Here is a 22890-nt window from a genome sequence, read left to right as displayed (position 1 = left end):
GTCTCGTCCATTTGCAACAACTTGACCTTCACTGTGACAGTCAAGCAATGAAGGCCTGCAAAATGGCAAAAAACACAGCGAGACGCGAGAGAAGAACAGAGAAAGGTATGATAATCTCTTACACATGAATAATGAAGGTACATGAAAGAGAGAAAGAGGTCTTGGGACCAAAAACAATTAAAGAAAGATTGAACAAAGAGGAGACCCATGTAACCCACTTCATTGCCATACCTAGGTTTATACATGTTTGGTTCATTGTTTGGGTCACATAATCCAGCTCCTACAACCCAAAAATAAACTATCCTTTATTGGTTCATGTGTTCAGCCGAGAACCAAACAAACCATCCAAAGATAATCTAGTTTGTTTCACTTTTAGGCTAACCAATCTCAAGTCACGACTTACACCAATGGTAACAACCAATTACAAAATGAAAATGGAGGTAATGTTATTATAAAATACAAAGTAGAATGAGAATAGAATATATCTTATAACCAAAAATTTCCATATCACGCCCTCCTGAACACTAAAATTCTATCTGCAAAACACTTGTATCTGTTACATAGAAGTGTAAGATATAGGTTCCTTTGGACGTAGTTTTTTTTTTATTTTATTTTTTATTTTTTTCAATTTTTGAAAATTGATTAAAAATCATTTATTTATATATAGATAAAATTGATTAACTACTCAAATTTATAAATTGAGTAGTTAATCGTAAATGGAAATGAAAATAAAGGCTTTTACATCAACCACTCCAATCCTATTAATTATCATAACCCCACCATCATTGTCTCAAGCAGGCCTATAGCCAGAACCACCATACCATCTACAACACCTCTGTCATCACCGCCTCTAAGGACACCACAATCACCAATACCATCAGTATTGCCCTCACTACTACAACTGTCACTACTATGTCTATGTAAAATATTAGTATTTTTTATTTGAGTCAAACAATATAAATTATTTTCAGAGTTGCAGCCAAATTCATCATTCTTTAAAAAAAGTATATCTTCTGCCAATAGAAACACAGCGATAAGTTTGTGTTATTCAATATTGTTCTTGGAAAGTAAAAGAATATTGAAGTTAAATCACTACTTCCTTACTTGGAAAGGATATATAGAAGACGATCAGTTTTTATATTTACCAAATAATAAACTTTACAAACACACAATGAACATAAACTAATCAAACTCGAAGAAAAATATTGATCAATCAATTATATTGAAAAATTAAATATAACTTGAGATAAACGCACAACAGAGAGTTTAGCAAGCAAACTACACACACAACAGACTGTGCATCTTGCAAGTTGCAACACTGTAAAGAGTATTACCAGCAAAGAGATATAGCAGAAACTGTAGCAACAGAGAAAGTACCAAAGAAAGAGTCAGCAACAATTGCTCCAATGACCGGAAGCAAATTGGTGCTACCACTCACTATGTTTGAAATCTGAGCAGTATTTATGTTTTTCAAATTGAACACCTGAATCAGATATATGATCAGGTTCAATATCCATCCCCCGCCTCCAAGTGTGAAGCCTTCTGCCGCCCCTACTTGATATAAATAGAAATAAGAAATATATTGATCCAAACAAATTCTGTGTGTGTTAGACAAACAGAGAGAGAGGTTGACCAATGATGAATGAGAAGGTGATCCAACCACCACATTTGGGATCAGAGCTCGATAATTGGGTTTCTCTACCATCCATATTGCTGATTAACTCTGGGTTTTCCCAACCTAAAAAATCCCCAAAAGAACTCCAAACAAACATACCCAAAAAAGTAGTGCTCCAATGAAATAACCCAACAATAACAAAAGCTGAAACTGAAACTGTAGAATAGGAAGACAGAGAGGAGAAGAAGGAAGACAGAGAGGCTGCCATTAGAAGCCAAAACAGAAGCTGAAACTGTAGAATAGGAAGATAAAACTGTGAGTAAAACAGTAGAATAGAAGCTGAAACCGTGATAATCAAAAGGTGGGGAAGGGGAAGGAACTAAACCTGAAACGATGAAACAAAACGTGGGAGAGAGGAATTTGAATCCGTGTAACATAAGGGAATAGCATAAGTTGTAACCGTGAAAAGCAATAAGGTTTGACAAAGGGAGTAAGTTGAAAAGGCTTTGGGTGTGGGCTTGGCTTGGGCTTTATAGTGGATTTAAATGTATAAGAAGTGGACTTTAAGGTAGAGATAGGGCTGAAAATAATTTTAATTTTATTAGTATTTTAAAATTGGTAAAACTATTTTAAAATTGAATTAAAAATTCAAAAAATAGGATGGGAATGACATGGCTGTTGACGTGGCTTAATGTGAGCGTAGCAACATTAAATACTACGCTTCAACTTTTAGTAATACTAGTCGCGGACCCGCGCGTTGCGCGTGATAATTATTTTTATGGTGGTTTTATTATTATTATTTTTTTTACAATTTAAACTAATCTAATAATGAGTAATGCATTTCGTAATTATATTTTTATTTATTATAGGAACAATCATATATGTAACATAGGAACAATCTAAAACACCAAAAAAATGTAAACTAAAAAAAATTAATAAAACTTAACAATGATTAATTGAACCAATATTAGAATAAGATTTTGTTTTGATAATCTATTAAGGTTATTTTCTTTGTAGAAATTATAATTTCGGCCACCCAAAACATATTATCAAATAAACAATTATTGTATATATACAAATTTTAACTTTTGCAATTTGTCACATATCCAATTATTTTCGTTTGGCTAACCTTTGCTTTTTTAAATGAATGGCATTATAGAGTACTTCTAATACAACTATTAAAAGTACTTTGTCCACCACAAAGGATTAGAAAATAAATAAAAATTAGTAAAGCTCATAGTTTAACATCCTAATTGAGTACTATAAAAAATCATGCTATGTAACAAAATAAATACCAAATTATCCAAATCATGCTATGTAATAGAATAATATTATATTTTTATAGCTATATTTAATTCTTTAGATCGCAATAGGATAACATTTAACAATCAAAGAGAATAAAAAATAAAATAAACAACAACAACAATTTAAAAAACAAAACTAAATTGCATTAACCCAAAATAGAGTTTTAAAAATATAAAAAATTATCAACCTAAAGTAGAGATGCAATAAAAATAAAAATAAAAATCCACCAAAAAATTTAGAGAGAGAGAGAGAGAGAGAGAGAGAGAGAGAGAGAGAGTACCTTTTTTTTTTGTGAGGAAAAACTATGCATAGAATAGAAGAGATAGGAAAATTTATAGTAAGAGGGTGTGAATAAGAAGAGCAAAAATAAAGGAAGATGAAGGGAAAAAGGAAGAATGATATTAATGTAGAGGGTAATGGGGAGATGAAAAGGTAAGGGAAGGAGAAAGATTGAAGAAGTAGTGGGGAGATGAAATGGTAAGGAAGAGAGAAAGGTTGGAGAAATGTAAATATTAAAAAAAAATGTTAAAACAATTATAGGAAAATTGGAAAAAAAAAAAAAAAAAAAAACCTAAAGCTTGAAAGGCTTCAACGTTTTTATTATTATTATTATTATTTTTTTTTTTTTTTTTCCTTTAAGCTGAAAAAGCTCACACAAAATCCTAAAGCTGAACTGAAAAGGTTTTGGGTTAGACTTGATAATGGAACTAAATAAATAAGAGGTGGCTAGATTAATTATACAGATTTATTATATAGTGATAGTGGAAGTAAATAAATAAGTAGTGGGCTGGATTTATTATAGAGTGATAGTGGAAGTGAATAAATAAATAGTGGATTGTATTTATAAGGCTGAAAATTGTAAAAATCATTTTAAAATTGTAGGACAAATTATATATATTTTTTTTTAAAATGACGTGGCAGCTGATGTGGCGCAACATGAGAGCAGCAACATTAAACGCTACGCTTCAGCTTTTAGTAATATATAGATATAGATATAGATATAGATATAGATAGATATAAAAAGATTGTCAAAGAAATCAATTAATTTAATTTTTCCTAGAAAGTTTCTAAATATATTTTCAAAACCAAGATCCACGGTTAATTTTCCAAAACAAATAATCATTTGGAGATAATGGGATTTTACGTCAATAGTCAATGCTTTGAGTAGGATTTGGAATCACTATATGGAATATTTTTTGGACCAGTATATTTCAAACTTGTCCACCTTCTAGAATAGTAATTATTGTTGATAGTGAGAAGTGTAAGCTGATTAACTTGGCTGCCAAGAAAATGAGTTTATATGGACTAGTAGTCTACTATAAATGAGAATCAGAACGCACTCAAGAACTCCTGACAGCCTGCCCTTTCTTAACATTTCTGTTGCCGGATTCCGGCAAACTTTGCCGGAATTCTTTTCTTAGAAGTTTAGACTTCAACCGGTTTGGTGTTATTGATCCTTTTACTCACAATTTAACACTCACAAGTAAGTGGTCGAAACTGTTCTTATATGAACTTTTTTTTTTTTTTTTTTTTGGAACCAGAACATTAAGTTGTTAATGTCTCTTATAATTATGTGTTTATTAAGTTGTTTTGCTTTTGTTGAACCGTCCAAAGTCATGCATACATAGATAATCAATGCAACTCCTCTTGATTATTTTGCTTTTTTTTTTTCTCTCTCTCTCTCACTCTTTGTCTTTTAGAGACTTGCATTAATTCAATGGCTTGCCTGTGGTCAAGGAACACTGAGGTAAAAAATGAGTCTAACGAAACTATGGTGGTGAAAGTGACCCGGGATCCTGGCAATTTTAAAGTCAAAGAATTTATAATCCCAGCTGCTGATCACATATATATGTGCTACAACGATTTCGGCATTGAACATAATCCAGATCGTCCTGTCAATGTTAGAGTTTATGTGGGAGATGAACAAAAGTTATATGTAAGAGCATCCAGAATAAGGGACAGTGGGAAAATTCTATTGGGCTACGAGAATGGCATGGTCACCCCCACTTTTATTGACATAAATATGGTTGCCAGGATCGGGTACTTTTCTAGACTACAAGCCTTTGAATTTGATTATTGTGTGCTTTTTTTTTTTTTTAATAAAAAAAGTTCATTGCTTACTTGCTTTATTATGGTTTCACGGATTAATTATCAAGATGAAAGGCGCAACAAAGAAGATTAAAAAGTTGCTGGGGAAATAGTTAAAAGGGTAACAGATGGGAAAGGTTAGGAGGACATTGGAGAAACTTTGAATGTATATATGTATGTATAATTTGGTCATAGAGCCCCCTTTTGTCCACTCTGCCCTGTTGTAGATAGAATGGGTTGTGGACCTGTGGTGTACAGATATAGAATGTTCATTGATTTCTATATTTATTGCGGTTACTTGGAAGTCATTTAATTCACACTAGACATAGAGGTGATTTTGTTTTTATTTCCCCAACACTTAAATGAGTGTGGCGTCAATAAGGAGGTCTTGTTGTAGATTGTAAAAAGCACAAAAGAACCTAAATTCACCTTGGATGTAGGCCACAATACTGCGGCACCCGAATGAAGTTGGAAGGAGTTTCTCTCTTGCAATGTTCGCATCCTTATGTACCCAAACCAGCGCATTACAAAGGTGTAGCATGTGAACAAGAAGCCACACAATTTTTGTGTATTATGAGATTGAATGATGCACTTTACATAGGTTGCAAGACAAGTAGGATGGGTGTGAGAATGAACATTGTTGGACAAAATAGAGCTAGAAGTCAACATTTCAAGGAGGATTAGAGTGCCTGATTATGTGTTAAACTTAAACCAAAGTGTTACATATGTACTTCCTAAAATCTCATATGGATCCACAGCAACCTCATAAATTTCATAGAAATTTTTTTCTACAAATTTTTGATTGTGGAACATATCTTTTAGGTCTAACTTAGCATGCTTCTGAACAAATCAACACCGTTCTAAATAGTGTTTTTTTGACATTTCCTCTAGTGCACTACAGGAAGGTGGCATAGACAAAATGTAGCTAAAGTACTATTCAATTAATTGCATCAACCACGACAAAATGCTCCAGACTTATTTGGCTCCAAAAAATCAACCTTGAATGACAAGTGCTAATAATATCCAGAACATGGGAATAGCAAAAAAGTATGAGGCAGTAATTATAATCCTGATCAAACTATTGTATCCAAAAAGTGTTATTGATTGGCAGTTGGCCTCGATTGACTCTCCCCAATTTTAATGTCCCCAACTAAAAGTAAGAGATTTGGACTTGTGATCATAGATTTTCCAAAAAAGTCCCAATGATTAACCACCAAAGTTTCTGTCCTTACAAGAAAAAGGGAAATGAAAGTTCTCTCTCTACTGGTCTCTACTTTGTAGAAAAGATGCATATTTTGTGACAGTGAGAAAGAGACAAAAAGTTCAACAATGAATTTAGGGTTGGATTAAGTCTATTATCTTCCTTTTAAGACTGTGTATTACATGAATTATTAAGTCATTCATCTTCCCAAGGATCATGCAATGCACGCAACTCAAAATATTGTTAAAACCATAATAACAATATTTAATTAGTAGAAACAAAAATAAATGAGGTAGTTATACCACATATAAGCATGAACATCATTAGTAATTTATTAAGCGTAGTGCTGTAGCCCCATGGTTCCCAACAAGGCAGGCAGGCACAACTGGATAGAGGAGCTTTGCCTTTTGTTGTACCAGAAGAGATGGTGTGGATGTCGCTGTTGCATTTCATATTGATCATTGTCCTATTCAATATGTGTTATCTTCTGCAAAGATGCTCCTGTGACTTCAGAAGCTTAAAATAATTGATACTGAGTTGGGAAGCTGACATTGTGGAGACACTGCATAAACAATGCTGAGAGAGTGTCTAGATCCAAATCAAAACCATGTCACTATTCAATGATATATAAAAATAATGAGATTCCTTATGTCCACCTCACCCCCACCATATATATTGAGAAGATGTTAACTAAGGCAAGGCAAATTGATACACAATTGTAAATTCAACTGCAAGACGTCTTTCTTGTTTTAGGTAAACATGGCTGCCTCTCCTGTCAACCAAACCTCCCTTCATCATTTTCGCTCCAACAGTTTTCCCACAAGGGCACACCCGATCATTTCAGAATTCAATGAACAATTGAGCAGAGTGAAAGGTTCTGAAACAACCTCTTCATCAACAACATCATTAAGCCAGAAACTCATTGGCCTTCAAGATTTGCATGATTGTGTTGATAACTTGCTCTTGTTGCCTTGCACTCAAGCCTTAGCTCAAGAGCAGCATCAGAAATGGTTTAATGAGCTATTGGATGGATCTCTCAGGCTCTTGGATGTGTGTGGTATTGCAAGGGATGCATTGTTGCAAACAAAGGAATGCACTCGTGAACTTCAATCAACCCTGCGTAGAAGACATGGCAATAAAATGGAGCTGGCAAGGGAGGTTGAAAAATACGTGGCCTCAAGGAAGGTTGTGAAAAAGGCAATGCAGAAAGCCTTAAAGGGCATGCAAACTAAGTTGAACTGTAAGAAAAATGAAGATCTAGCCATGGTGAGCATGTTAAAAGAGCTAGAAGCTGTAACTGTCATGGTCTTTGAATCACTCTTGACCTTTATAGCTGGACCAAAGTTGCATTCCAAATCAAACAGTTGGTTTGTGGTTTCCAAATGGTGCACCCAAAAAAAGTAGTCTGTGAGGATGAAGAAACAGATGCAAATGAATTTGACAAGGCAGATGCGGCATTACAATCTCTCATTAGCCACAAGACAAGCAAATCTGATTACTCCATCCCTGTTCAAAATGCGCAGAGCTGGATGGGGAAGTTGGAGTCAAGCATTGAAGATGTTGAAGAGGTGCTTGAATGTCTGTCTAGGAATCTAGTCAAAACCTGAGTTTCCTTTCTCAACATCCTCAACCACTAGCCCGGAAATCATCATGGGCATCAATTTTGTCTGTAAATTTGTACATGATAGACCTTCTCTTTTTGTACACATTAATGAATGAAATACAGATATATTTTGTCTTCTACATCTCAGTCAATTCACTCTCACTAAGAAATAATTGAGTATTCATTCCTAGCACAAGAATGGTTCAATTTTAATAAATTCTAGAATATTGGATCTCACTAAATACCACGTAAAAGTTTAAGTCTCAAGACCTCTGTACAAAATTTGGTAATAAAAATATAGTAAATGATCATCTCAGTAGTTGAATCCAGTAGACCTTGTGAAATAAATAATAGGAGGTGGTTTGAGTCATTGAAATTTAAATTTGGTGCCTCAGATTGTTTTAACATTCTAACCTACGGGTTCCCTTGATATACACTTTGCATTGAGAGGATGCAGGGCTTGAATCTGGTTGAGGACCAAGCTCCTCCACTTAGAGAGTTGGAACAGAAAAACAGAAAAGAAAAACAAGAAACAAGAGATACATATTTAAAATCATTGACATTCACATGGTTTACTTGAATTTTGTATGCTTAAGCAATTAATAATCCTGACTGTCTCCCTTTGTGAGACAACCCATGTTATTAATGAATCAGCCTATAAAATTTTCTACATTATGAACAGAAATGGAGAAGTCTCTTATGCAGATCTTGCCTGCCTACGGCAAAACAATCACATAGTCAAGTCAATGATATCATTAAGAAACGAACTATCATATACAGGTGTATGTGATTTAACTCATACAGTCACACGAGTAGTTCCCTTCATGACGTAAAAGTTTGAGCATTGATATATGATATTCAACATACGTGTGGTAACAGCACCATGTTCTCAAATAAGAAATAAGCATTAGCCATTTTAACAATAGCTCAGCTTGAGTTTCTGGGAGACAAGATGGTTATGTCACTCGTGCGCACATGTATTATAAAATTACTATAACTGTGTAATATGTGTTACATTAATTAGAATCCAGTTGTCTTGTCTGCTATATCCATTAAATTATCATTAGAAATTCATAGATTTTTAAAATTATGTTAATTATTTACCGTAATTACAAACATATGTATATGCATTTCTTTCTAAATTCATATGCTTACTTATATTGTAAGAAATATATGAATCCTTATGGTTTCCAGTAGCAATGATTAATAATTTGCGTAGTACTACTGAATAAAGAAAGGTAGGACCATAATATTGGTGGTTAGTATAGTAAAAGGGAACATGGTGAAAGGCTTTTCTTGCTGTGAAACCCACCTTCCTTCCAAGGATGTTTCCTTTTATTGTACTTGACCAAGTTTTCAATCCGTGAGAGATTATCAATTTATGAGAACAAGTGACAATGCAGTCTTGTCTATCATAAATGGATACACCAGCAAAAAAATGGGGCATCACTCTCTCAATAATTTCTGCAACATCTGGTTTATCTCTAATTGTTTTACAAAATTAAATAAGACATAATATCTTATTATCAGGTGGCACTGCAATATTGTCTCCCGTAAGCTCATTTCCCAGATTCATATATAACATCATTGGTGGCATAATTATTATCAAACATTAGGTCATCTAACTTCAATTGCAATTTAATAACTTCTTATTTTATCAATCATTTTCTAATTCACTATGTAGTGTTATCTTCTACAAAGATGCTCCTGTAAGTTAAGAAGCATAAAATAATTGGATGTTGAGTTGGGAAGCTGGAAAGAGGGAGACACTGCGTAGACAATACTGAGAGAGTGTCTAGATCCAGATCAAAATCTTGTTACTACTCATTGAGATTTGAAAATATTGTGATTCATTATGTCCACCTCACCCCATCATATATATTGAGAAGATGTTAAATAAAGCAAAGCAAAGCAAGGTAATTGCTGCACAAGATTATACATTCAACTGCAAAGTATTTTCCTGTTTTTGGAAAACATGGCTGCCTCTCCGATCAACCACCATTTTCGCTCTAACAGCTTTCCCACTAGAGCACACCCGCTCATATCAGAATTCGATGAACAATTGAGCAGATTGAGATGTTCTGAAGCAACCTCTTCATCATCAACTTCATTAAGCCAGAAACTAATTGGGCTTCAAGATTTGCATGACTGTGTTGATAACTTGCTCTTCTTGCCTTTTTCACAAGCCTTAGCCCAAGAGCAGAATCAGAAATGGTTGAATGAGCTGTTGGATGGATCTCTCAGGCTCTTGGATGTGTGTGGTATTGCAAGGGATGCATTGTTGCAAACAAAGGAATGTACTCGTGAACTTCAATCAACCCTGCGCAGAAGACATGGCAGTAAAATGGAGCTTGCAAGGGAGGTTGAAAAATACTTGGCTTCTAGGAAGGTGGCAAAAAAGGCAATTAAGAAGGTCTTAAAGGGCGTGCAAACTAAGTTGAACTCTTAAGAAAAATGAAGATATAGCCATTGTTAGCTTGTTAAAAGAGCTAGAGGCTGGAACTATCTTCGTTTTTGAATCACTCTTGACCTTCATAGCTGGATCAAATTTACAATCAAAATCAAGCAGCTGGTTTGTAGTTTCCAAGCTGGTGCACCCCAAGAGAATAGCATGTGAGGGTGAAGAAACAGATGGAAATGACTTTGAGAAGGTAGATGCGGCATTACAATCTCTTGTTAGTCACAAGACAAGCAAATGTGATTACTCCAACCATGTTTGGAATGTGCAGGACTGGATGGGGAAGTTGGAGTCAAGCATTCAAGATGTTGAAGAGGTGCTTGAATGTTTTTCAAGGCGTCTAGTGAAGACCCGAGTTTCCTTTCTCAATATCCTCAACCGCTAGCTCAGAAATTATCATGGGCATCCATTTTTGGCTGTAAATATATACAAGTTGATAGGCCTTCTCTTTTTGTACAAATACACGAATGAAAAACACATTTTCTCTTCTACTTTAAGTCAATTCACTGCCTCCATCAAATATTTACCCATGTCACTATTGAATTATATTTCAAGAGTATTAATTTCTAGTTCAAGAACGGTTCAATCTTTATTAATTCTAGGATATCGGTCTCACAAATTACCTCGTAAAATTTAAAATCTGAAGTCAACTGTACAAAATTTGGTTATAAAAATATAGTAATTGGTCATCTCACTAGCTGACTACATAGAACTTGTGAAATTAGTTAACAGAATTTGAGTCATTGAATTTTAAATTTGGTGCCTTATATTGTTTTAGCTCAAGGAATTGAACATAAAAACAGAAAAGGAAAACATGAAATCCTAGCTGTCAATATTTTGATTGTCTTAAATAAATTGATTAATACACATCTAGAATAATTGTGACTCATATGGTTTACTTGAATTTCTGTGCTTAAGCAATTGAAAATCCTGACTGTAGGGACAACCCATGTTTTTAATGAATCGGCCAAAAAAATTGTCTACATTATGATCAGAAATGGAGAAGTCGCGTATGAAAATCTTGCCTGCCTATGGCACAAACATGATGTAAATAAATTATAAGCTGTACGTGTGATTTTAGAAAGCTGTTGCTGCATGTGGACAAAGTGAAGGTCTGTAAAAGCTCCAACATGGTAAAGATATACTAAATACTAAACATTGCCGCTAAATATGGGTGAAATTATAGTTTCATTAGAAAAAACAGAGACCATGACATACTCTTATCTTGTAAACATGATAATTTTCGGGCCGAACAAAGAGTATGGAAGAATTTGATACACGTATTTATAATTAAAAATCTACAGGAAGTAAGTAGTACCAGGATGACCAACACTTTATACACTGAAGAAAATTTTCCAGATTTTAGGAATTACTGCCTGATTGTAATAAACATTATTTTTCTTTGCATGAAACTAATAATTTAATGATATTTATGTGTGCACGAGGGGTACAGACTATCTGCCTGAAAGGCAGGCGTGTAGGCTGGATATAATGGCTATTGCCTTTTCTTGTCATTTGTTATATCATATATTTTAAATATATTTAAGAACATGCTCTTCTGATTTTTGAATTTAAATGTGATTGAATGTGAGTTGGAGAGCTGGTGAGAGTAGACATTGGAAAAACATTGCTGCAATAGTGAGTTGGAGAGCAGGTTCAATGCTTCTAATATGTAGTGTAATTTTCTGCAAAGATGCTCCTGTGATTTAGATGCTTAAAATAACTGGATATTCAGTTGGGGAGCTGGCAAGAGGGAGACACTGCATAGACAATGCTGAAAGATTGTCTAGATCCAGATCAAAATAATGTTACAACTCATTGATATTTGAAAATATTGAGATTCCTAATGTCCACCTCACCCTACCATATATATTGAGAAGATGCTAACTAAAGCAAAGCAAATTGATACACAAAATTGTACATTCAACAGCGAGACGTCTTTCTTGTTTTAGGTAAAAATGACTGCCTCTCCTGTCAATGAAACCTGCCATCACCATTTTCGATCCAACAGCTTTCCCACTACAGCACACCCACTCATTACAGAATTCAATGACCAGTTGAGCAGATTGAGTGGTTCTGAAACAACCTCTTCATCATCAACATCTTTATTCCAGAAACTCATTGGCCTTCAAGATTTGCATGACTGTGTTGATAACTTGCTCTTGTTGCCTTGCACACAAGACTTAGCCAAAGAACAGCATCAGAAATGGTTTAACGAGCTGTTGGATGGATCTCTCAGGCTCTTAGATGTGTGTGAATTTGCAAGGGATGCAGTGTTGCAAACAAAGGAATGCACACGTGAATTTCAATCAACCCTGCGCAGAAGACAAGGCAGTAAAATGGAGCTTACAAGGGAGATTGAAAAATACTTGGCCTCTAGGAAGGTGGTAAAAAAGGCAACACAGAAGGCCTTAAAGAGCATGCAAACTAAGTTGTACTCTAAGAAAAATGAAGATCTAGCCATGGTTAGCATGTTAAAAGAGCTAGAAGTTGTTACTGTCATGGTCTTTGAATCACTCTTGAACTCTATAGCTGGAACAAAGTCGCAATCAAAATCAAGCGGCTGGTTGGTGGTTTCCAAATTGGTGCACCCAAAAAAATTAGTATGTGAGGGTGAAGAAACAGATGCAAATGAATTTGACAAGGTAGAAGTGGCATTGCAGTCTCTCATTAGTCATAAGACTAGCAAATCCAATTACTCCATCCACGTTCAGAATGTGCAGAACTAGATGGGGAAGTTGGAGTCTAGCATTGAAGATGTTGAAGAGGTGCTTGAAGGTTTGTCTAGGCGTCTCGTCAAGACCTGAGTTTCCTTTCTCACATCCTCAACCACTAGCCCAGAAACCATCATGGGCAACAATTTTTTCTGTAAATTTGTACAACATTATAGACCTTCACTTTTTGTACAAATACATGAATGAAATACACACATTTTGTCTTCTACTTCTAACTCAATTCATTGTCTTAAATAAATATTTGCTAGTATCACTTTTGAAATGTGAGCAATGATAGTTACACGGTGTGTATGGGATGCACAGTTGAAATCAAGTTTTGAACACACGATTTAGCCTGTGTGTGTACAGTTGGGTGCCGGACAGTGTGTGTAACAATAATTTTCCTTGAAATATATTCCAAGATTATTCATTCCAAGTGCAAGAATGGTTCAATTTTAATAAATTCTTGGATAGTGGACTCACAAAATTCCTCATAAAATTTAAAATTATAAGTCTACTATACAATATTGGTAATAAAAATATAGGGAATGATAATCTCACTAGTTCAACCCATTACTACTTGTGAAATAAGTTAAAAGGGCGAGGTTTGAGCCTTTGAAATTTGAATTTGGCGGCCTAGACTTTAGCAATCCTGCATATGAGTTCCAATTTCTGCTTGGCCTAAGGGCATTTGTTAATTAACCATTTTTAGAAACTTTTTGTGAGAAAAGAAAAAATCAATTGACTTTTTTGACAACTTTTTATATTTCCTATGAAAGTGGCATCAAAAATTTCCTAAAATGATTCTTTAAAAAATGATTCTTTAAAAAATGTCCCAAGGGCATCTGTTCACAGGACCCATAAAATTATGATGTTGTGCATTTAGTGACACAGGGCTTGAATCTGGTTAAGGACCAAGCTCCTCCACTCAAAAAGCTGAACACAAAAACAGAAAAGAAAAAACAAGACTAGAGTTGTCAATATTCTGCTTGTCTCAAATAAATTGATTAAAATACATCTAAAATCATTGAGACTGACTCTCATGGTTTACTTGAATTTCATATGGTTAAGCAATTAAAAATCCTGCATGTCTATCTTTGAGGGACAACCCATGTTTTTAATGAATCAACCTAATAAAATTTTCTACATTATGAACAGAAATAGAGAAGTCATGTATGCAGATCTTGCCTGCCTATGGCAGAACAATCATGTTACTATCACAGTGATCATCACATATAATAACCAATTAAATCATTAAGCAACATGCTAGCGTTTACAAGTGTACTCGTGTGATTTAACTTATAAAATCACACGAATACTTCCCTTCATGACATAAAATATTGTGCAATAATATATCAAATATTCAACACCCGTGTGTTATCAGCACCAACTTCTCTAATAAAAGATAAGCATTAGCCATTCTAACAATAGCTCAGCCTGAGTTTCTGGGAGACAAGATGGCTGTGTTACTTGTTCACAGATGTACTATAAAATAGCCATGACTGTGTAATATTTGTTACATTATTTACAATCATGTTGTCGTCTGATGAATCATCCATTAAATTTTCCTTATCATTTCATAGCTTTTTAAAAATCTTATATTTATCATTCCATAAAATAACATGAGTCACTCCAATATAACTTGAAACCGGATCCATCCATAATGGTTATTTTTTGCAAACATTGGCAGGCACAGCATTTAGATCCAAATCAAAATCATTTTAGGACTCATTAATATCTAACAGTGAGATTTCACATGTCAACCTCACAGATAATATATATTGAGCAAACTTGAGAAATTAGGTAAATTTTAAGACTAAGTTATACATTAAAGTCTAAGTTATAACCATGACCATCAATTGTAATTTATTAAGTGTCGCACTGTAGCATTCTGGTTCCCAGGAAGGCAGCAGGCAAACTGGATAGACGAGCTTTGCCCTTTGTTGTGCTAGAAGGGATGGTGTCAACACTGCTAATGTGTTGCATATTTAACAGATTATTTTCCAATTCAATATGTAGTGTTATCTTCTGCAAAGATGCTCCTCTAAGATAAGGAGCATAAAATAATTGGATATTGAATTGAGAGCTGGCAGGAGGGAGACACAGCACAAACAATGCAGAGAGAGTGTCTAGATCCAGATCAAAATCATGTTACAACTCATTGATATTTGAAATTATTGTGATTCCTTTTGTCCACCACACCCTATCATATATATTGAGAAGCTGCTGAATAAAGCAAAGCAAATTGCTACAGCAGATTGTACATTCAACTGCAAGAAGTCTTTCCTGTTTTAGGAAAACATGGCTGCCTCTCCTGTCAACCAAACCTCCCTTCACCATTTTCGCTCTAACAGCTTTCCCACCAGAGCATACCCACTCATTTCAGAATTCAACGACCAATTGAGCAGATTGAGATGTTCTGAAGCAACCTCTTCATCATCAGCATCATTAAGCCAGAAACTAATTGGCCTTCAGGATTTGAATGACTGTGTTGATAACTTGCTCCTGTTGCCTTTTGCACAAGCCTTAGATCAAGAGCAGAATCGGAAATGGTTTAATGAGCTGTTGGATGGATCTCTCAGGCTCTTGGATGTGTGTGGTATTGCAAGGGATGCATTGTTGCAAACAAAGGAATGCACTCATGAACTTCAATCAACCATGCGCAGAAGACAGGGCAGTAAAATGGAGCTTGCGAGGGAGGTTGAAAAATACTCAGCCTCTAGGAAGGTGATAAAAAAGGCAATGCAGAAGGCCTTAAAGGGCATGCAAACTAAGTTGAACTCTAAGAAAAATGAAGATCTTGCCATTGTTAGCTTGTTAAAAGAACTAGAGGCTGTAACTATCTTGGTTTTTGAATCACTCTTGACCTTCATAGCTGCTCCAAAGTTGCAATCGAAATCAAGCAGCTGGTTTGTAGTTTCCAAGCTGGTACACACCAGGAGAATAGCATGTGAGGGTGAAGAAACAGATGCAAATGAATTTGAGAAGGTAGATCTGGCATTGCAAACTCTCATTAGCCACAAGACAAGCAAATCTGATTACTCCATCCATGTTCAGAATGCGCAGAACGCGATGGGGAAGCTGGAGTCGAGCATTCAAGATGTTGAAGAGGTGCTTGAATGTTTGTCTAGGCATCTAGTCAAGACCCGAGTTTCCTTTCTCAACATCCACAACCACTAGCCCTGAAATAATAATGGGCATCCATTTTTGTCTGTATATTTGTACAAGTTGATAGACCTTCTCTTTTTGTAAAAATACATGAATGAAAAACACATTTGCTCTTCAACTTCTAAGTCAATCCACTGCCTTTGACAAATACTTGATCATGTCACAATTGAATTCTATTCTAAGAGTATTCAATTCAAGCGCATGAATGGTTCAATTTTTATAAATTCTAGGATATTATTCTCACAAAATACCTCGTAAAATCTAAAATCTCAAGTCAACTGTTCAAAATTTGATAACAAAAATATAGTAAATGATCATCTCACTACCTCAATCCATAAGAACTTGTGAAATTAGTTAATAGAAGGAGGTGGTTTGAGTCATTTAAATTTGGTCCCTTAGAATATTTTAGCAATCCAGCCAATGGGTTCCAATTTCTGCTCCACATACAACACTGTGCATTTAGAGAATGCAGGGCTTGAATCTGGTTAAGGGCCAAGCTACTCCACTTTTGGCAGTTGAACATAAAAACAGAAAGGACAACAAGACATTAGAGCTGTCAATATTCCAATTGTCTCAAATAAAATGATGAATACACATCTAAAATCATTGAGAACCACATGGTTTAATTGAATTTTGTGTGCTTATGCAATTAAAAATCCTGACTGTAGGGACAACCATGTTTGTAATGAATCAGAATAAAAAATAAAATTTTCTACATTATGAACAGAAATTGAGATGCTGCATATCCAGATCTTGCCTGCCTATGGGACAAAAATGATATAGCAATCAAATTGACTAACCAATTAAATCAGTAAGCAGCGCACTAGTGTTTATGGTAAAGTTATACATGTACATATGATTGAAGACAGAAGCTGCAGCATGTGGATAAAGTAAAGGTCTTTTGAAATTCAACTTGGAACATATATAAATGCTAAATGCAGGGGAAATTATAGTTTCACTAGAAATAGCACAGACCATAACATACTCAATCTTGTAAGTATAACAATATTCAAGGCAAACATAGAGTATGAAAGAATTTGATACGTGTGTATATAATTAAGAACCTACAGGAAGCAAGTAGTACCAGGAAGACCAATACTTATACAGTAAAGAAAATTTCTAGATTTTGCATTGCATGAAACTGGTAATTTAATGATATTTATGTGTGCACGAGGGGTACAGACTACTGTCTGCCTGGAAGGCAGGCATGTAGACTAAATATAATGGCTATTGCCTTTTCTTGTCCTTTGTTATAACGTATTTTTAAAGAAATTTATGAAGATTCCATTGTGATTTTTGAATTTAAAAGTAATTGATTGTGAGTTAAAGAGCTGGTTAGAGGAGACATTGCAAAAACATTACTGATATAGTGAGTTGGAGAGCAGGTTCAATGTATGTCAACACCGCTCATGTCTTGAATATTCTATGGATTATTTTGCAATGTATTGTATATATGATTATCTGATATGAAAATAGTACTGTGGTTTTAGAGTTTATATAATGAGTTGGAGAACTTGTGAGAGGGAGACATTGCAAAAACATTGCTGAGTGTGTGTTTATATCCAGATCCAGATCCCAATCTCAATCATATTATGACTGATTGATATTCCAGGAGGATGAGATTCCTCATGTCCCCCTCACCCCAAAAAATATATATTGAAGGGAGGCCACTGCAAATTGCTTAACCAAATTGTACATTCAACTGCAAGGCCTATTTCTTGTTGAAGGAAAACATGACTGCCTCTAATTTCAACTCAAAATCCCATCAACACACTCGCTCAAACAGCTTACCCACTAGAACACATCCTCTCATTTCAGAATTCAATGACCAATTGAGCAGATCAAGAGATCTTGAAGCAACCTCTTCATCATCAACATCTATATGCCAGAAGCTAAATGGCCTTCAAGATTTGCATGATTGTGTTAATAAGTTGCTCCTATTGCCATTCACACAAGCATTAGCTCAAGAGCAGTGTGAGAAATCAGTTAATGAGATTTTGGATGGATCACTCAGGCTCTTGGATGTTTGTGATATGGCAAGAGATGCCTTGTTGCAAACAAAGGTATGCACACGTGAACTCCAATCAACTCTGCGCAGAAGACAAGGCTATAAAATGGAGATCACGAGGGAGGTTGAGAAATACTTGGCCTCAAGAAAGGGAGTAAAAAAGGCAATGAAGAAGATCTTAAAGAGCATGCAAATTAAGTTTATTTACAAGAACACCGAAGATATTCTCATTATTAGCATGTTAAAAGACCTAGAAGCTGCAACTCTCATTGGCTTTGAATCCCTGTTGACTTTTATTGGTAAATCAAAGTTGCAAACAAAGTCAAGCAGCTGGTCTTTGGTTTCCAAGCTAGTTCACCACAAAAGGGTGGCATGTGAGCGTGAAGAAACAGATGCAAATGAGTTTGAGATGGTGGATGCAGCATTGCAATCACTCATCAGTCACAAGCCAAGCAAATCTGATTTCTCTTTGCTTATTGATAATGTGCAGACCGGGCTCGGGAAGTTGGAATTAAACATTCAAGATCTTGAAGAGGTGCTTGAATGCCTTTCTAGGAGTATTGTCAAAACTAGAGTTTCCCTTCTGAATATGCTCAACCACTAGCCCTAAAATTGTCAGGGGCGTACTTTTGTCTGTTAACAATTACAAAATCATACAGCTTATACACATGTACATGAATCAAATTTATTTTCACTTCTGATTCTAAAGCTATTCATTGGCTTAAAAAATTTCTCGCTTATTTCTTGCTGCTTAACTCTCTTCCTAGATCATTTAATTTTAGTACAAGATTTTATTTAATTCTTGAATACTTGATATTAAAATACTGTTGTCAGCTTCCAATTTTGGCTAGGATAAAAAATATGCAGATAAATCTGTTTTAAATGATTTCACATTCTTGGGCTGTCCAATTGTCAAGATCATGAAAGGCTTGAACCTGGTTGAGGCCAAGCTTGACCACCTAACTGAATTTACACAATGAAAGAAAATATTATTTATTTAACAGTTAAAGACAGAAAGTCTTAAGGCAAACAATATTAATTTATAATTGATATCTGAGCTGTAAGGATTCAGATTGTCTTTGGGAAGTTGAATAACAAAGAACTAAAATTAATTAGATTCACATGCACTCTCAAATCTTCTTTCCCTATGAATTTAAAAAACTTGAATGCCTTTCTCTGGGGGACAGTCCAATATTTTATTCATTTAGGGATTGATTAATTTGTCTTCCTACAATATGAAACGAAATAAATAAGTTACATAGCCTACCACCATTTCAATCATTGATAAAAATTGCTCTGCTTGCATGCTTACACGTAAATAATAGCATGGTCCCCTGAAAGTTACATGAAAGTAATTAAAAGTGGCAGTTGGGCAAAAGAAAAATTAATTCTTGGGAATTTTAAGGCCAAATCAAGAAAAAGAAAAGTCTGAAAGAAAATGAAACGTATATTTGCAATATTCGGAGTCAACAGGAAGCAAGGAGTATAAGGTACAGTATGTTTTAAGAACAAAAACAGACGGTTATATCTAAACATCAAAGTTCACAAGGTACAAAAATCTGCAAGTTCACAGAGAACATAGATACATCACTAAATTATCAACTCCTAACACCCTGAAACCAAAAAGCCAAACCTACTCCCCTTTTTGTTATGAAATGAGAAAGGGATGTCTCAATGAGCTCTAGTCTGATGCTCCTTAATCTCTTTAATATCTTGTTCAATTCGATTTAGGCGAGGTAGAATCTGGTGCAAGCAAGGTAGAATCTGCTGCAGGAGATCCATCATATCAGATAATGTAGGTTGTGCAGCACCGGATGTAGACGGTCTGGACTCAGCAGCCATAGCATCTGCAACCTCATCAATATCTCGATCTAAGTCATCATCGGAATCACAGACAATCTGGTTAGAACGTTTTACATGAGATGAACTGAGCTGAAGTGTACTACTCCTAGTGGCAAATAGGGGCTTTGCCAGAGCAACTTGAGCACCAGATGTAGACAGTTTGGACTTAGCAGCAACAACATCATCAATCTCTCGATCTAAGTCATCGTCAAAATCAGATTCAGATTGCCTTGCACGTTTAGATAAGGGCTTTGCTAGAGTAGCCTGAGCACCAGATATAGATGGTTTGGACTCAGCAGCAACAGCATTAGCAATCTCATCAATTTCTCGATCCAGGTCATCATCAGATTCAAAATCACTTTCCCTTGCACGTTTCGTGTGAGATGAGCTCAGTTGAAGTGTATGACTCCCAATGGCAGATAAGGGCTTTGCCCGAATGTCCTGAGGACGAATGGGAACCTTTTTGGCTTTAATAAGTTGAGTAATGACACAAGGGAAGGGGAGTACAGTACGTGACGAGTTAGACTCAAAGGCATGTATAATCACTTGACATATATGTCTACAAATGTCAATGGGTACATCAGTGATGAGGGCATACAACAATTGAGCCCTAGGTACATTGAGTGTATGCAAGTGAGCAATAGGAAAGAGGTTGGTGCACATGATACGGCTCAGCCACTGATATTCAGGGATAAATGATGCAGATTTAACCTTAGAAACCCCATTAGGCCAAATAGTTTTTTCTCCACAGAATAGAGTCAACATATCTGTTTGGGATGGTGCAGTCTCAGCAGTGTATGGATATGGAGACTCCATGACTGTATAATCACTTGACATATATGTCTACAAATGTCAATGGGTACATCAGTGATGAGGGCATACAACAATTGAGCCCTAGGTACATTGAGTGTATGCAAGTGAGCAATAGGAAAGAGGTTGGTGCACATGATACGGCTCAGCCACTGATATTCAGGGATAAATGATGCAGATTTAACCTTAGAAACCCCATTAGGCCAAATAGTTTTTTCTCCACAGAATAGAGTCAACATATCTGTTTGGGATGGTGCAGTCTCAGCAGTGTATGGATATGGAGACTCCATGACTCGAGGAATTCCTAAAACCGTGGAGACTAAATCAGGAGTGACCTCAAATCTGATATTCCGAACCATGACAGAAAAAGAACCATCCTTTTTTATGTCATGCATGTTTGAGTAAAACTCATGTATGAGGTTCATGGGCGGTGCAGGAAAACCAGAAGTCAATGAAATCCATCCACGAGACTCGAAAACACGAGGAATGCAAGTGAATTGGAGTTCAGACAAGGTGACATCGCGTTCCAGATAAAGGCGACGTTTGGAAAAGACACCGTGGTACGAGGTTTGGGCATCGAGGCCATTGGATGCAGATACAGTACGCCTACTGCGAGGGGCCATAATGCACCTGTGATCAGTCAATGTCATATAACATGAGCTTAGATGCGATGATGCAAGTTTGCTAGAATCTAAGCACAAAACACAAGAGTTTAGCATTTTGTCAAATACTTATTGTATATTACCAAAAGTGGGAACTAGAAATTTTCTTAGATTACCTTATTCAGGATTCTGACAGGTGGGGTCGTGTATTCGTGATTTACTCGTCAGAGTAGGTCCAAATGACACTGTCTTATTGAGTTCCATGACATAAAAAATTTATATAAAAAAAAAAATTAAAAAAAACCAATAGTGGGAATAAATTAATGCAACAATACTTGAAAAAAATCTCACATTGAATGATAAAATACTATCTTTAACTACAAAATGCAATACCCATAACACAAAGCCCAAGATTTGAGCTTTGAATGAAAGAAATTGGAAGTACTGATACATTCTAAATCCTAAAGTCTTAGAAAGAAAATAAGGAGAGAAAGAAAGATTACCTGATGATATTGGGTGAAAAATCGTAGCAGAAAAGATGGGATTGGAGATTTCTCACCGAAAGTTGAAAAAACACATGGGAAAGTGGCAGTGTTGTTTTCGAGCGAAAGCGTAAAAGAAAAGAAGAGGAGCCATTTTTTGAACTAGGCAAATTCCTTTATGTACACGCTCGAGCGAGTTTAGTTAGACTACTTTCTATTTTTAGAAAGCCCAGATAGACGCTTATGTCTGGCATGTTTTTATAGATTATTTTGAACCATATTGTATAGGATATATATATTGATTATTTTGCATGGGAATCATGCTGCGACTTTGAATTTAAAAATAATCGTAATCTTGTTGTGGCCTATTAATAATTTGATATGTCCTATAAATTTTTTTTTTTTTGATATGAAAAGATGACCAATTGAGCAAATTGAAAGACAACTTTAATGTCGATGTCAATATGTGAGAAAGGGAAATTCTTCTTTTATACTGTTCAGTATAATATAAATTTAGGTTATAGACAAATTAAAAATGGCAATATTGTACACATTTGGAAAAAAAAATGGTGAATGTTGTACACTTTTTGCAAATGTGTACAATTTTTGCCATGTTTTGTTAAATTTACATTGCAAGTGCAATGTGTATTTATAAGGGTTCATCCATCAATGTCAGAAACCAAATGACCTTTAAGATTTGCATAATTGTGTTTGTAAGGCCCTAAAATCATAAGCAATAAAAATCTATTCAATCTAAATAATCCATAAAAATATTAAATAAAAATAACCAGCAACCTAAAATTTTATCACAAATGTCAGAGTTCTAATCTACCAAAGATAAAACATCCTCAAAATAATTCTTCAGTACAATATTTAATACCAAAAAAATAATAATAAAACCCACAGTTTCACAAAATAATTCGTAACTGTTGTCTTCCAAGAATTTCTACTCCAATGATACATCTAATGTATATATAAGGAGGAATAAAGGGGG

General features: G+C 35.2%; 4 protein-coding genes, 2 long non-coding RNA genes and 1 other non-coding gene across 8 annotated transcripts; 5 read left to right on the top strand and 2 right to left on the bottom strand.

Annotated features, from left to right (window-relative positions):
* Positions 1–1192: 1192 nt before the first annotated feature.
* Positions 1193–2079, bottom strand: LOC136064920 (uncharacterized). Its single transcript, XR_010626564.1, has 2 exons — positions 2001–2079; positions 1193–1907 (listed from the first exon to the last, which is right to left on the bottom strand). It is a non-coding gene; the product is annotated as an uncharacterized LOC136064920 (long non-coding RNA).
* A 4889-nt stretch (positions 2080–6968) lies between these two features.
* On the top strand, positions 6969–7816 carry LOC112006963 (uncharacterized). Its single transcript, XM_024039284.1, has 2 exons — positions 6969–7572; positions 7614–7816. Exons 1-2 carry the CDS (start codon positions 6969–6971, stop codon positions 7814–7816), a joined length of 807 nt encoding a protein of 268 aa, XP_023895052.1.
* A 1115-nt stretch (positions 7817–8931) lies between these two features.
* LOC112006951 (uncharacterized) lies at positions 8932–10761 on the top strand. Its single transcript, XR_010626563.1, has one exon. It is a non-coding gene; the product is annotated as an uncharacterized LOC112006951 (transcript).
* Positions 10762–12228: 1467 nt separating this feature from the next.
* LOC112006942 (uncharacterized) lies at positions 12229–12999 on the top strand. Its single transcript, XM_024039265.1, has one exon. The coding sequence runs from the start codon at positions 12229–12231 to the stop codon at positions 12997–12999; it is 771 nt and encodes a 256-aa protein (XP_023895033.1).
* Positions 13000–15215: 2216 nt separating this feature from the next.
* On the top strand, positions 15216–16282 carry LOC112006932 (uncharacterized). The gene has a single exon (XM_024039258.2). It carries the CDS (start codon positions 15286–15288, stop codon positions 16162–16164), a length of 879 nt encoding a protein of 292 aa, XP_023895026.1. The 5' UTR covers positions 15216–15285; the 3' UTR covers positions 16165–16282.
* Positions 16283–17885: 1603 nt separating this feature from the next.
* Positions 17886–18764, top strand: LOC112006926 (uncharacterized). The gene has a single exon (XM_024039248.1). It carries the CDS (start codon positions 17886–17888, stop codon positions 18762–18764), a length of 879 nt encoding a protein of 292 aa, XP_023895016.1.
* Positions 18765–20827: 2063 nt separating this feature from the next.
* Positions 20828–22134, bottom strand: LOC112006613 (uncharacterized). Of its 2 annotated transcripts, none has more exons than XR_010626566.1 (3): positions 21918–22134; positions 21591–21663; positions 20828–21442 (listed from the first exon to the last, which is right to left on the bottom strand). It is a non-coding gene; the product is annotated as an uncharacterized LOC112006613 (long non-coding RNA). The 2 variants fall into 2 exon arrangements; XR_010626565.1 differs by having other exon boundaries at positions 21591–21659.
* Between the last annotated feature and the right edge of the window lie 756 nt (positions 22135–22890).

Source organism: Quercus suber, unplaced genomic scaffold, assembly GCF_002906115.3.
Source record: "Quercus suber isolate HL8 unplaced genomic scaffold, Cork oak 2.0 scaffold_799, whole genome shotgun sequence".
Classification (NCBI taxonomy): domain Eukaryota; kingdom Viridiplantae; phylum Streptophyta; class Magnoliopsida; order Fagales; family Fagaceae; genus Quercus; species Quercus suber.
The sequence above is the reverse complement of the archived record's forward strand: the minus strand, read 5'-3'. Positions and strand labels throughout refer to the sequence as shown.